Here is a 16,702-nt window from a genome sequence, read left to right on the forward strand (position 1 = left end):
GCTGCTTAGTGACATATGAAATGAGTTTGGGTTTTAGCCCAGATCGTAACTGGAAAGCATCCACATCATAAAAGGCAGAACTACAAATGTCTTTAATCTGCACCCTTATTGACAATTTTCCCAGATCTGACCTATAATGTGCTTCAAGAGCTTAACTACTGTCTTAGCTGAGGAAACAGTCTCTTAATGTTAGGATAAGAGCAGGATGGCAGAACAGGGTGGAGAAATGCTATTCTAGTTATAGAGTACCTGCACTGGCTGAATACCATCTTCCTCAGAGATGCTGGCTGAACATCTCTCATGATAACAAAAACAGTTTAAAAATAAACCTTCTAAACTTGAGAGGTATACCGGTACAAAATTAGGAAAGCGAGGTCGAGGAATGCACTATTAGCATCTTCAGTTTTCAGGCTCAGCTAAGTTTATGTCACATTCATAACAGCTGGATAAAACGATCTGAGCCTGCTTATCCACCACTTCTGACAATGTAGCATCATTCTACTTATCTTTTAAATTGACTTTGCACTGTTACAAATTACTGCATCAGGTGAAAAACCATGATAAATTAGGCTCATTCTGCATATAAGCTTTTTTCTGAAAAAAAAAAAAAAAATCAGAATAGCTCATTCATTTTTTTCTCAAAACAATAGGATTTCTTTTTGGCTTTCATATTATCAATGATTATTTTGATTTTTAGCATAATTCACAATTCTCAGAAGATTTGTGGTACATTTTTAGATTGATCCTAATAGATTAAGGTTCTAAATAGAGGTTGAAAGCATACAAACACTGTAAAGTGAAATAAAGATGTAAGAATTAATGATAACAGCCACTAACAATTATATGGAAAAGAAGAGACATAGAATTCAGATGAAACTTACCAATACTATGCTGTTTCCCAGAAAGAAGATAGCTACTGCTTAATATAGGAAAGAACATTAAAAAAAACCCCAGAACATCTAAGAATACAACTTCAGGGTAGACTAACTGGAAAAAAAATATTAAAATTTTATTTTATTTACTCAAATATTTTATGGAAAGTCTTGTGGCCATAGTTCAGTTTTCTCCATTTCCCCTAAATATTTTGCAATTTTCTAGAAGTAGCTTTCATTTTGTTTCTGAAAGCATGTGTTCCATATATTACTAAAGCAGTGGTACATCTATTATTAAAACAGAGAAAAAATACATAGGTGTCAACAAAAACGGTTTATATTAAATTGGAATGGTTTACACATAGACCCATGATTCACATGATTCCAGAGCTGGATAGAAGTTAAAAGTAGAGGATGTGATCAGTCCACATACACTGAGTATTATTTAAACATGCACACATTCATCAGATAAAAGGCATATAAGAATCTAGGTTTTTTCATCTCACATTTAGGCACTGTAGGAATTAAGAGCTGCAGCATAATCCTGTGCATACATATTGATATCGTCTCTTTTACAATAGTGGGAAAACTAATTATGGAACAAGATGTTTCCACAAACATCTGGAGTTGACTTGGTGGAACTTTTGCCCTTCTTATTTGAAAACATTGTGTGAAGAAAAACATTTATAGACATTTCTTAATCATGATAACAGCTGAATCAAAGAAAAACAATGTGAAAAGTGGTCTGATTTTCAGTTAGTTCTACTAGTTCTACAATCTAGTTCTACTGGATTGTACCCTAGCTGGTCCTTCTCAGTTAAGTATAATTTATTTCTGCTTTGCTGTATTTCATTATAGGCCACATATCGCCCTGGAGAGTTGTGTAGCAGAGTATCAGAAATGCTTGGACAAGTCATAAATGTTCCTCAGGTAAGGTTCACTTTATTCAGATATACAAGGCTTTATTTGCATAAGTACTTTCAGTTAAAAAAAAAAAAAAAAAGTTAGGCACTGTACTTCCCTGTAAGGAAAACCTAATTAAGATACCATTAGCATCCTCAAAATTTGTCACCAATGTAGCAACACATAATCACAAAATGGTTTGGGTTGGAAGAGACCTTTAAAGATCATTTAGTTCAACACCCCTGCTGTGAGAAGGGACAGTCATCACTAGGTCACTGCGCTCAAAGCCCCGTCCAACCTGACCTTGAACACTGCCAGTGATGGGGCATCCACCACTTCTCTGCGCAACCTGGTCCAGTGTCTCACACCCTCATTGTAAACAATTTCTTCCCTATGTCCAATCTAAACCTACCTTCTTGCTGTCTAAAACCATTGTCCTTTGTCCTGTCAATACAGGCCCTGGTAACAAGTCTCTCTCCATCTTTCTTATAAGCTCCCTTCATATATGGAAATGCAGCAATAAGGTCTCCCCAGAGCCTTCTCTTCCCCATGCTGAGCAACCCCAAGTCTTTCAGCCTTTCTTCAGAGGAGAACTGCTCCAGTCCTTTGACCATTTTCCTGGCCCTCCTCTGGACTTGCTCTAACAGGTCCATGTCTTTCTTGTACTGGGGATGCCAGAGCTGGACACAGTACTCCAGGTGGGCTCTCACAAGAGAGGAGCAGAGGAGGATAGTATCGCAAGAGTATCTTGCTTCTGTTTGTTTCACTGAAGAGTTCCTTGGTTCTTCTAGAATGACTTTTAAAGGTTATGTCTGATTTGTTTCAAAATATTAATTGACTTTAGTGAATAGATTTTTTTTTTTTTATTTCTTCAGCATCTCACAGGATCACAGAAGAGAGGAGGTTGGATGGGATCTCCAGAGGTCACCTTGCCCACACCCCCTGCTGAGGCAGGGCTTCTTGGAGCCCAGGACCACATCGAGATGGCTTTTCAATACCTCCAAGAAGGGAGATTCCACCACCTCTCTGGACAACCTGTGCAGTGTTTGGTCATCCTCAGAATAAAAAGGTTTTTCCTGGTGTTCTGAGGGAAGCTCCTGTGTTTCAGCTTGTGCCCACTGCTCCTTGTCACTGGGCTCCAATGAGAAGAGCCTTCCCCCCCCCACCCCCCCCCATCTCCTCCCTCAGCCTTCTCTTCTCCAGGCTGAACAGAGCTCTATTCCCAGCTGTCTCAGCCTTTCGTTGTAGGAGAGATGTTCCAGTCCCTTAATCATCTTCACGACCCTTTGCTGGACACTGTCCAGTAGCTCCATATCCCTCTTATATCCCTCTTGTACTGGGGAATTATGGAGCTACTCTCTTCATATATCACTCTACTAAATATTTTAAGATATTTCTAACGAAAGTTACATGTAAGATATTATACATTGGGGTTTATTTCCACTCCTTTTCTTCTAATTAAGTAACAACAGATGATGGTAATATTTTCTTGTCATAACTTGATCCTAAGACAGGTCAAAAGTTCATGGCAGAGAGGCAGTTAAATTTTTTTCAGCTTGCAGGACATTCACATAATATATCCAGACAAGGCTCCCACTCTGCAGTTACCTAGCTTGTGTCAGACTACAATTTCTGAGACTTTTTTGCACTTAAGCCATTCAGTTGTGATTGTTCCACAAAGGATTAAGAACTGATATGCAGTTTTGCTACTGTTAACAGAGCAATAAACAGCCATTTGCAAAAGTGGTGTTGAATTAATATGTCTTCACACAGCTTGCATTCAAGTCTACAGGGGGCTCCAAAACTCTTTGCAGTGATCTATTTTGGATTAAATTAGTGTAATGTAATTTACATCAAAAACAATTTCTGAACATATCCATTTCTATTCCTCTATCAGGAATGAAGGAAAGGAAGAAGGGAGGAAGGAAGAAAAGGATAATATTGCATTCATTCACTCATTCATTCATCATTTCTTCTTCTATTTTAAGACTGTAAGATTATTTCAACTGCTCTCATATGAATTATAATTAATAGCATTAATAAGGTGCTTAGCCTACATTGAAATAAAATTAATGTTATTAGACAGAGAATAAATCTCTAAGGCATGTCACATCCAGTGACATTATAACTGTGAATGCTTTAAACATTGAATTCTGTTATACACACATCAGTATGCAAAAGCTGTAGACACACACAGTCCCAAAGCTTATCCAGAGACTTTGTATTTCATGTTTTTGACATGGACTGTAATCATACTCTTCGCTATTTTTTTAAGAAAAGTCACCAACAGGAAATATTCAAAGGAGTATTTTATTCATGTGTCTTATAGGTTTTTCTCCTCGTAGCATGGAGATTGCCTTATAATTGAATTATTGTCCAATTAGGTAATTGATTCTCAATAAATAAAGAAATGAAAATTGAATTGTCTTTTATTTAGGATTCTCAGTCTGAGTGGACTTCTCTGTCTTACTAAAAAGACTGTTGCTTTTTCTCTTGCAAATGGCAGCTAAAGTATTTTTTCCTGATTTCAGCTGATCTCTCAAATCAGAAACAATATTTCATTTGCATCTCATAGTCCAATCCTGATATAACTTTTTCATCATTGGTACCTGACAGTGCTAACTTCTATTCCTACTTGTGACTTCTATTATTTATTTTTTTTTTAAATGATTTTCCACATTTTCTAGTCAGCAGAAATACACATTGTAAGTTTCTTTTAGAACCGAGTTAAAGCTGGCATTTCTTTTCCTACCAGATGTCAAAGACTTCTGATGTTGTACTATAATGCAGTTTTTCATACATTCATTTTTTCCTACTATGCTTGTGTTGTCTTTAATTAGGAGGTTTTGCAGCACATTGTTATATCTAGACTATTTTGTTCTTATTGCTTTTGTAAGTTACATTTATCTATGAATAAACACTAAATTCTGTCTGGTGAATGATAAAACCTCCCTTTGTAGAAAGCTTATAGCTTTTACTTTTTCAGCTCTTCCAGACAATTTTGTTTGGCTTTTCTACTGTAACATCTTCAGAGGCATTCCAAGAAAATGCTGATTACTGACATCAGCAGTACAGTGAATAAATCTACTTTGTCTGACATAGTTGATGTATTAAAGACTGGAATTTTCAGTGGAGGTTAATGGAAATAAGTACTCACTTCAATTGGAAAAAAAAAAAAAAAAAAAAAAAAGCTACATTATTCCTGCAGACTCCTTTGGAAATGCTAGCCATAATTTTTTTCATCATTCTAATAATAGAGGAGAAAGTAACAGAGGAACTAAACACATTTTCTGCCTCCTGGAGCAAATATGTTATCTGTCAACAGAGTAGTCTTACAAAACATAAGCAAAGCTAAGTAACCAGACCCCCAGCTGAAACAATACTTGATGCTTGTATACTAGTAAATAACAGTTGAGGATCTGTTTCCTGATTTAACTACCTCCACTGCCCCTGATGCTCCTGTCATGAAGTGTAAAGGACAATACATGAGGAAACTTGTGTATCTTCTCTGAATTTGTTCGAAATTCCTATGTTATCACCACTATATTTGTATCTCTGATTTATCCCAAGCTGTTTTAATAATATGCTTGTGTCCTACAGTTTGGTTTGTTTGACACATCTCCTAAGAGCTTGTGGTCATTCTGGAAGAGAGCAGTAGTCTTCAATCACCACTCCTGCATCATTCTATAGCTTGAAACAGAAGCACATCAGCTGCCTTGGTTTGCAACTTGCTGCTTAAACCCCAGAGTCACTCTCCTGACGGAGGCAGCAAAATGTAATGGCAGTAGCAAATGACCAATTAGGCTGGAATAAGATAAATTTCATTACCAGAAAAAGTAGTAGTAAAATCAAGCACAGACAGTAAGACCAGCTAATGCTCTGTAGCTTTACTACAACGTGGATGTAAACAGACAACAACAGAAGCTTACTTTTACCTAATGCAAGCATTTGATTTACCAAATGCTGGTGGCCACTGACAGAAGTGACAAAGCTTCAGGGTGTAATACAATTGGAATGAAAGCCACTCTCTCTTTACAAAACCTGATTCACAAAAGTGTTTTTTTTTTTTCTGTTATCTCCCACATTGAAAACTCTTCCTAAGTGTACCACAAGGGTTATCCCCATTTTTGCGAAAACTGCGCTAAATATATTACGAGTCATTAAATGTGCTGTGCTGCCTTTCGTCTTGTAGCTTCAACAACTAGACTTCTTGATGTAAAATATGCAAAGCAATATACATTATGTTTAACTGCACATGTTTGCATAGTTTAAAAATATGTATGAACCAAAGCTAAATAACTGTTTATAGCATCTTAGTAAGGAAGCAAAACTTTCTTAAAGAAAGCCAATTTGCAATGAGTTGTACTGAGAACAGAATTGGCTTGGGTATATGGGAAGCAGGCATGTAAGCTTGTCTTTAGCTCCTAATACTGCTATTCTTCAATATGATTATTTTCAAATATGAACTGTTAGTTGTTTTCACAGGTCATTATCTCTGGAATCAGAGAGTCACTCCAATACATCTAGAGATACAGGAAGCCTGTTGAAAGATGTAACGATCAACTGCTCTCCAGCCTCAAAGAGAATGGAAGGCTCTGAAGGGCAAATTGTTTGGTTTTGACTGTTCTTCATGAACAGAAGTGGACCTCACCTGAGTGATTTCACTAATTCAGAGAACTCACTAAAATCATTAGCAAACTACTTTTGCCAACAGTGCATATTGCAGTCACTTTATTTGAAAATATTTTGATATCAGTATCATGATCCCTTTTAGAAGTAGTATATTGTTTTATGAGAACAACCTGCAGAGACCCGATGGCATGCAGAAGCTCATGGGGGTTAGATTTAATTACTGTACTTCAAAAGTTGACAGTTAATGGTGTCCATATCTCTGCTAAATCCATACTGTATAGACTACCATCACAGTCAAAGAAGAGAGCAGGTCTTTGTAGGACACAATAAATTTGGTCATAGATATTACAAGAGGTCAGATTACTGTGCCTTTTAAATGACTCTTTCCTCTAAGTGTAAAGGACAAGTATGGCAGATATACCATGAACATCCAAACTGCAGAAGTCTGCATCTGGTGGACATGAATGTAAGTTTTCCATGAATTCCCTCCATTGATATTAGAAGCACATGTAACATACCTACACTCCAGTCCATTTCCTCCACTGCATCCCCATATAAACCATGCTTGCTCTTTCCTCTGAAATTTTCTGAAGCATATAGAGCAGTATGAACATGAAGATAAGACAGGACAAGAAGAAATGGTGCATCACTGTTCCTGGAGAAAAAAAAAAAAACAAACAAAAACAAAAAAACAAACATAACAAAACAAAACCCCAAACCCTTAGTATATTTTATAATAAAATTTCGACAAAGAAATCTTTCTAAGGTAGAGCGCAAAAAAAAACCAGAAGGAAGAAAAGGATTATTGTGTGAACACACACACACAGAGTAAAAATGCCATTATTAACTGTATACTGAATTGAAAGATAATATAAATGACAAAATCTAATTACTGTTTGCTATTTTTTTAAAAAGGACTTTTAAAGCCAGGAACCTAGCAGTTTCTGGCTACAAGAACGTCTCTTCATTTTACAAGTACATCTTTTAAAGTTCAAATAAAATTACTGTTCAAAAACATACCTTTAGAACTACATATATGTGTGAAACAGAATTATCTTCCTCACAAGGTCATATGGAAGCAGATACCTAGACTATTATGAGGACCATGGTCAAACATACCATTATATAAATACAGTAGTTTTCCTCCTTTATCCTGGACTAAAGTATATGACTAAATCTTTTGTCATTTAATATTCTCTGTGTGTATGCATGTGATCAGTACATAACACCACAAGTACGTTGTACCAAAGAATAAGTAATCTCAAAGCACATACTAATATAGTTTTCCCCTCATTAATGAACAGTCACTTCTGTCTTCAGTCTATTTCCTGAACTGATACAGAAGAAAGAGTGCAATAAATAGACTCTCTGTAAATTTTGCTGTTCATGTGATCTGTCAACATGATATTTATGATCAGTTCCAGCAGGCTGTGAAAGCACAGCTCAAGTAAGAACTTTTCCTTATGCATTATTTATAAAACTTTACTTAAAATTGTGCAGTACCAGCCAAATTTACTGCTATACGCTCTAAGAGCATTTGTAGTACATTATGCATATTGTAAATATCAGTTGAATCACAAAAGCACTACCCAGAAAACTTGTCTGGATCTCACCCTAAAGCACACAGCTAATTACAGAGTATTTTTAGGTTTATTTACCATATTTTCTCTCATCAATCTGTGGTGGATAATACCTATGATTCACATCAACATCAAAGGGAGACTATCTATTTCCTCATGCAGTTGCTTCATCCACCATTCAAAGAGAGGAGGAATGATACAGACATGCATGTACAGTTTCTTTAAAATGAAAAAAAAAATAAATTCTAACCTTTAGACCCAGAAAACAAAGTCTTGTAATAAAAGGGAATCATCTGATATCAATACTTTATTCTTGAGGAAAAATAACCAGGCTTAATCTAGTATATTTATGATCCATTTTTCCTCTCTCCTTGGTTGGATCTATTTTTTACACAAGTTGCATGGTTAAAGCTTTCTTTTATACTGGCATACACAGCAGTACATAAACTGGGAAAATTTTATCCAGATGACTCACTTGTTTCTGACTGGGACTTTTTCTTCACTTTTAAGTTTCTCTTTTTTTTAAAAAAACAACGGAATAATAGAACATTTTTGTGTGGAAAAATGGAAACTTTTTTTTTTTTTTTTTAAATTCCCTTCAAATATTTGTGTATGTATTCTGTATTATTTTAGTGCAGATTCAAAAAACCAAAGAAAATACAATATTTTTCATAAGGGATACACTGTCCATGAATCTGTGTTTGTTGCTATTCGAGAGGTCATAGAAATTTCATTACTCTAGCAACAAATAACACAAGACTTCTGAGTCAATTAAAAAGACTGAAAATATCAGCACCGCAAGTAAAAAAATATGTATACTTATAAAGTGCAATATTTAACATCTACATTAATGTAACATTGACCTTTCATTAAAGAACATTTCTGCAAGGCAACTCATTTTTGTTTTACAACTTGTTTTTTTACTGTATGGGATTATCTTTGACTTCTTCCTTAAACACATTTCACTGAATTGAGAGTAATGTACAAATTCTAGGGTAAAAAACCACAAAAATTTACTTAATATTCATAATGGCATAAGCACAATTTACTTTTCGAGCAAACTGCCCCATTCTAATGTCACAGAGACAGTGCATACTTCTAAATGTATACCTGTACTGCTAAAAGCATCAACAGCCTCCAGTTATCAAGAGACAATAACTCAGGGTTTGGGGGGGTTTTTTGTGGTTGGGTTTTTTTTTGTGTGTGTGTTTTGGTTTGGTGGGTTTTTTTTGGTTTTTTTTTTTTTTTTTAATGGAATTGACACAAAGATCTAACTTTCATGAAGAGTCATCGAATCAGTGATTGATGTGAAAGGACACTACATCAGTCTTTTCTTTGCAAGTCAGATTGACAGGTTCTGATTGACAGTTCGCTGTCAGGTGGAGAAGTGTCTCACCTATTAATATCCTGCAAAAGATCACAGGCAGCTATTTATCTCCTGCCAAAACTCTTTGAGGAGAATCATAACTGACTACCTTTACCATGACCTTGAAAATGGAATGACAATATCAGCTAGTAGGCAGGAGAGAAATTTGACAATAACAGCTTAACTCCTGAACCACTTCAGTAAACAGCTCCTTCAAAAATGTATTGCCACTATCTTTTACACAGTTCAAACACAAGGAACTTCAGTTTCAAAAGTTCTGAGATTCACTTACTCAAATATAGTAAAATTTTTTATCCTAACATGAATCACACAGTCTTTCCAATTTACTGAGTAGTCAGACATTACACACATCTGACATAAGACATTCTTTAATGTGTGTTTAACTGATCTTGAAAACATCTAAAAGCATCACGTTGCTGCACTGCAAAGCTCTAGGTTCTTCTTTTTTTAGAGTGAGGAGCATTCACATTACTCAAGGATTCAGTTCAGGCTTGAGCTGTAAAACACAGCTTTAAAGTGGGTGAGAGAGCAAGTTACAACTAATCTGCCTTTGTGCTTCACACACGGGTCTTTTAATTTCTTTTTTTTTTTTTTTTTTTTTTTTTTTTCCCCTGCAATTTTGCTCTAAATGCTTGTTACACTGAAAACATCTTGGGTAATTTTGTTAGCTTTTCTGTGCATTGATGTCAGTCTAAGACCACTGCAGCAGACCAACAAGTCAAGCTCTGAATTTGTTGGCCTGAACTTGTCAAATCAAACTGAGATTTCAGGTATGATTCTGTACTGGAAATGAAATGGGAATACACCATGACAGGGATCCATTTTACTTTTTCACAATGAATTCTAAATTAACTTTATTATGATGTACAGGTACGATCTTTTGAAATTTTTTTTTTTTTTTTTTTTTTTTTTCCCCTAGATGTGAAACTATCCTCACATTCTATCATAAAGTACATATTTTTAACCCATTAGACCACTACATGGCTTATACCAGTGGAGGTACTGCGATTCACAGCAGCTGAAACAAAAGCAGATATACTTGGCTTTGCCTGAACTGGACAAACATTGTGATGTGTTAAAATTGGGTTAACAATTGTTTCTGTAATCCCCAAATTCTTATAAATTCCAAAAACCAAATAGCCTGCAAAGAACTATTTGAAAAAGACATAGAGATAAAATATATTACCTCTTACAAGGATAAATAGTTATAATTTACTAAGACTTCTTGAATGTGTATGAATAGGCAATTTTCACATAGTGACAGTACACCAGAGACAAAGTTAAAATGAAAGAAAAAAAAATTCTCAAGTATATAATCTGAAGATACATTTTCAGCACAAATATGTAACAATGTTACACAGGCAGATACAAACCTAACTTTTCCTTCCCTGTAACTCTCCCTTTCCTAAAAACACTTACACAATATCCCCCTCAATGGATAAATTGATTCAGTGTTTATTTCCCATGGATCCCTCTTCTACTTCCAGATTAGGTCACCAATTAGACAGTACTCTTTGTGACAGGACAGTGGCTGAATGCACTTCATTAAGCCTTCTCATTCCTCCAGAAGGAAAAGGTAAACTTTGGCTTAGTTGTATCAAAGCAGGACTTTGTCCTACAAGCTGGATTTTGTTTTGTTCTGACCTCTAACAGTGCTAAAATGCTTGTTAGCATTAATGAATCCATGAATAAGCATTTCTTTCTTACTCATTTAAAAGACACACCTTAAAACACAGATCTCATATTCTCAAAATTTTTCAAAATCAGAAAAGAACTCCAGACCACTTGGGGGGTAACATATCAAAATCAGAAAGGTGTTGAAAATGGTATGAGAAGGGGGGGGGGGGGGGGGGGGGGAAGAAAAAAAAAAAAAAAAAGAAAATCTGCCTCTATCTAGAAGATATTAATAATAGGATGTGTTACTACTATAACTGCATTTGTGAAATGATTCTTCCATGCAAATAGACAAGATACTTTTGACATCTCTAATTTCATGTCTATTTCTTCCTTTAAATGCTTAAGGTACACAGTGCATATATGTTTTTACTTCCTTTCTATATAACCTTTTTTCTCCCTTTCAAAAAGTACATTCTCGTAAGCATGGGGAAAGAAAAGAAATTTCTCACCTACTACAAATTATATTCATTACTAAATCCCTTTCCTCCACAAAACTTTGGAGCCCACTATACAAATCTACCGCTTTTTAGAAGTGTTCCATTTACAGTGCAGGCTGTCACTCATTGTGGAACTAGTTAGGTGCTTAATCATTCCTAAATTACTTAAATCTTTAATTTTCAAATGGTTGTAAAGTATATGAATACACAGCTGTTTCCTGTTAGCTTTTTGTTCAAAAGGAATAAGCAGAGATCTGAGAAAAAGGGATGAAGATCCCGTGGAGTTTTTACGGTCTGTAAGTTACTACCCTTTTTTAATGTATATCCACATATACATCATGTGTATACAAAAATGCACAAATTCTTCTCTATAATTTGTATTTTGCTGTAAACTATAAGGAATATTCTTGTAGGATACATAAACCAACCTGATTTCAGAACTCTAGCTCCAGTACATGAGAACTGCCTGATCTTCAGACCTAGTGGAAAACCCTAAACCACAGTCCTCTGAAGTAGATGAAAAAAAATCTGAATATGTGTTGTGTTTCATGGACTGAAATAGAATAGATAAAAAAAAAAACCTGTCATAATAAAATTTTTAATATTATGGTTATGCAATCTATGACAAAAAAAACCCCAAACATTAAAATTGTTTAACTTTATGTTCACCAGATCTTCTGAATATAAATGTTTATATGCAAATAGTGTTTTCCAGAAGTTAGATTTCATTAGGATTTTTTAAAAACATTGTTATTAACTGTGATCAGCTATATGAATTTTTCAGAGAGGTACTCTGTATCATAGTGTGGTCCTTCTTGTTGTTAATTCTGATACAATAGAAACTGGTCTCTGGCATTTTCCAAATTTGGATTGTCTGTGCAGCTGGTCATTAAAGAACATGCTGAAGATGTATGAGTGACAACCTCATTGAACTTAACATGAAATAATTAGCATCTATTTGACTTTCAAATACGCTGTAATGTCTACAGAGTGTTCTGATAGGCTTACAATATGTACACACACTTGCTCTTGGGAAAAAGTAATTAGAATTAACATACACTGAGCTGACCTGCCCACCTACGATTAGGGTAAAGAACTAAATTAGTAGTATTTGTTTTCACACGTTGCATCTGATGCTTGTATATATTCTTCTCCAGTGCCATTTTTGAGCTTTGAATCTTGTACTTGCTAGTCTACTTAGGAACAAATGAAAATGGTAATATATATATATACACTAGACTAAGGAAGAACAAATACAATACACCTCTCCAAAAAACACACCAAAGTATAACAGCACATAGATATATGCTATGAAGAAATTATCAGACGTGGTAAGTCATAAAGCTCACAATATGACTGAAAAATAGCTAGAAAAGAGAATAATGTCAGAAAGTCCATCCCCTAAACAGTGAAGAACTTACAAATGTAATATAGGTACTAGGTATAATAAACTTACATAGAGAAAACATTTATGTTGTAACTGTTACATAACTATGTATATATTAATCTATATTATATATAAATATAGCATTAAAGGGCTATATAGGAAGTACCAGTGCTGTTGAAGACTGGAACTCCATCATATATATAATTGTAAGGATAATTAACCAATTAAAACATGCATGATAGTTGATGAATTTTAGTTTGATGATAAAATGTATGTTAAGAACCAGTTAAGGTGGAGTACTCTGAATTCTTTCAATTCAGGATTGTTTGAACTCTGGTATGCTTGAGCACAAGGATTACTGGTGTACAGGACTGAGCTTGCTACTTACTGTATTATCTAAACAAAATAAGCCTGCATGACACATCAAGTGTGGAGCCTAATGTGTGGCTAAAGGAGGGTTGAGGGAGACTGCCCCCCTGAAAGAAGTGAAATGACAGGAATGCTGTTGAGCATCCATAGCTTCCAAAAACCTGGTGGCTCTTCACTTTTGAGTGCCAGATGTCTGACTGCTGATGCAACCTGGCTGCCTCTTGATGGCTATTCCCCTACAAATGGCCAAAGCCAGTAGACTAGTCATAAAAACAATGGTTTGCTGATGGACTGGAGTTGACAGGTATGAAATATATAATGTCAGAAACAGTGTGTCAAAGCAAATATTGATTTTGTTGCTCTCACTAACATATGGACCAGATCAGCTCAGTGATTATTAATGTAATTAATCCTATACCCAGGAGCAAGTTTTCTGGTCATATAGTTTGTATGTGAATTCACTACAGGGCACAGTTAGGATTGCTCGAATGCTCTAATTGCTTCTCAATATCTTAACAAGTTTGGATGTTCTTTAATTCAACATTGATTCTGAATTGTGGGTTATAATTATCATTATAATTGTAGCTTTCCTGTAACAAAGTTTATTGTAAATTACAAATATGTGCTATTAACCTTGACTTCAATTTAATATCACTTTTGTCTGGAAACTACATTGAGAAGTGGGGCCAAGTACCCAGCTGATGTAAAGTCACTTACCAAAGCTATGCTGGATGCTGGCTCTAAACACTGACTAAGCTATACAATAACACTGTGCATATTATGAATATTAATAAAGTTAAATTTTCTAGCATTGATTTCCAATCTTGAACTCACTCACCTGTTTTGGGGCTACCATTTTATTGTCACTGCATTGACATCACTGAGATTTCAGAGATCCAAGACATTATGAATCACTACAGGCACATTACATACTTGCAAAGCAGAAATCAATCTGCCAGCAGACTTTTAAAATCACCAAATGCCTGGTCACTAAGCAAATAACCTCTCAATTTTCAAAGGGTGGGGGGGGGTATGTGTGTATGTGTTTGTAGTAAACAAAGCACTGTTAAATTAGCTAAATTTAGGTGAGCAGGTATCTTTAACATCATTGACAAGACAAAATAAAGATGTTCTAGTTTATTTATAAATACTTATGAGAATGTTGACTGCTGGGAAAACTTACTTAATTTTTTTTGGCATGATGAGGAGAGATGGCCACATCAAATATTTATAATGACAGAAATGATAGAAAAATTGCAGTATGAGATCAAGATTTTAGATAAATATTTTTTCTTGATAACAGTCTTGATGAAGAAAATTTAACCTCTGATTATTTGCTATAAGTTTTCATTCAGCAATGACACCATGTGAATGTATTCACAGTAACAACCTGGTACATAGTTTTTAGAAGAGTAATTAAGAGACTTCTTATGTCTTAGAACTATGTTTTTACTTTTGATTAACTTTTCTAGAAATGGTGCAACCTGTTCCAAAAGTGACTGAGAAAAATACTTTGGCATATTTTTCAAGAAGTGAAATGGTTAAAATTTTTTGCTTCGAATATATCTATTTCTTTTTCTTTTTCAGAATATATAAATGTATACTTGTATGATTTGATCCCATTAAAAGCCCTATGCTAATAATTACACCAAAGGACCTAAATTTACAAAAATGAAGAATGACTTAGGATGATTTTGTATATCCAATATTTAGGTGACCCAATGTGATGGCTATTAAAAAATCATTGCTTTCAGAAAAAAAAAAAATAAAAAAATTCCTAACTTCTATAAATCAAATATTTTCAAAATGAGTCTGGCATAAAAGTGGAGGCATCTAAAATGACAGCATATTAAAAAATTGGCCTTTTGAATACCACTTAATGGATGCATCAAACCAATGAGGAATTGCAGTTTCCCATTCCAGAAAAGTCATGGATTATGAATCTGCACTGTGCTTTCACATAATTAAGTCACACCACAAAAGTTTTTTCGTATTTCAAATTACATGAAACTCTCAAGAATGAAAGTCCTAAAAGTTAGATGTTTTTTGACAAATTTTTATGAAACATGTAAACATAAATAGTTTTTAATTTTATAGAGAAAATAATAACACAGCTGATAGAAAAATACAGTCACTTTCACTATAACAATTAACTTCAGTCATATTTTAAAGGAAAAAAATGATGATGATAAATAATGACATATTCCTTATGCCCACCAGTTCACATTTCTTTCCTACTTTTTCAGAAGCATTGTCATTGTGAAATGTCAGCATTAACTTATAACATAGTTAGAAACCCACCTTCCTATAAACTGCACAGCTTCCTTTGTCAGTCTCTGAGTCAGGTTCTCATAGGACAGAGGTTGCTGGATAATCTGATGGTCCCTCATTAAGAAGCAATTCAAGTGTCGAAAATGATAAAAGAAAAAAATCAAGACCGCAAGTGAAATAGCGGTTATTATCATGCAGTAACCCAATGCTTGGAAAGGTACTTTGAGGAGGCCAATGTATTGCACAATTGCCAAAGAGACCAGGGTGATTCCAGCAATTTGGATTGGGATGACAAGAGTTTTCTGAACCCCTTTTAAAAATACGCTGCCTTGGCCAGGTTTGCAGTCTCTAAAATTGGTCACGGTAAGCCCGTAAAAATAATCAAATCCATGACTGAGTGGGTGGTGACAGAAGTCATTACTGCTTTCACAGTTCATCCCAAGATGCCACTTTCCTACAAAGAGAGAAGGACAAGAAGCATCTCTGTAGTTAAATCATCAAACTTATAATGTGCACTATTCCAAACATGAAACTGTCACTATCTGATTGACATCCTCCTGTTCCCAGCATTTATTGTGTGGATCCCTATTTTATATCTAATCTTTCGTTATGCCTTCATCAAAGACTTTGTTTCATGTCTGCTTCTTTGTTTTAGTTAGAAATAGTTTGGCACAGCTCCTAATGGAGACCATTAATTGTGAGTGGGCTAGAGGGTCACTGAAGAGCAACAGAGCCCTAACAGGTAGTTAACTTTGAAAATGAAGACTTTGTGCATGTGTAGTTAAGTAGTCATAAGAAAATGTCATTTTGTAGCAGCTACTATTTTCCTAGGAAGAACCAATATGGAGTTACAAAATATTTTTTCTGAAATTTTTCTGGAAAATCATTCACATTTGACAAGCTAAAAAACCCCAACCAAACAAAAAAAAACCAAAACCAGTAACAAACGGGAAATAATCAAGAATAGTGAAAATACCAAGGCATTTATTATTTAAATGATTTCAAGATCTCTGAAATCACCAGTCTCCCTCACTATATACATGTACATGTAGTGAGGGAGATTATTTTGTATTTATATATATTTTTTAATTTTATATATATATAAATAAACAACAGTGACAAGTAAATTACCACCAAATACTATCTCTCACAGCATTTTGTCTCACTAGGAAATCACTCTAATTCTC

At 34.8% G+C, this 16,702-nt stretch overlaps 1 protein-coding gene across 9 annotated transcripts in view; it reads right to left on the minus strand.

Moving 5' to 3' along the window:
* Positions 1-16,702, minus strand: part of STS (steroid sulfatase) — a 113,655-nt gene that overhangs the window by 62,925 nt on the left and 34,028 nt on the right. For 8 of the 9 annotated variants that reach the window (XM_074907521.1, XM_074907530.1, XM_074907566.1 and 5 more), the window contains 2 exons: positions 15,546-15,969; positions 6,926-7,062 (listed from right to left, as the gene is read on the minus strand). In XM_074907521.1, coding sequence (XP_074763622.1) covers positions 6,926-7,062; positions 15,546-15,969 — 561 coding nt within the window. The remainder of the gene's footprint in view (positions 1-6,925; positions 7,063-15,545; positions 15,970-16,702) is intronic. The other variant, XM_074907556.1, reaches the window with a different exon arrangement.

The sequence above is a fragment of the Athene noctua genome, chromosome 1 (genome assembly GCF_965140245.1).
Source record: "Athene noctua chromosome 1, bAthNoc1.hap1.1, whole genome shotgun sequence".
Lineage (NCBI taxonomy): Eukaryota > Metazoa > Chordata > Aves > Strigiformes > Strigidae > Athene > Athene noctua.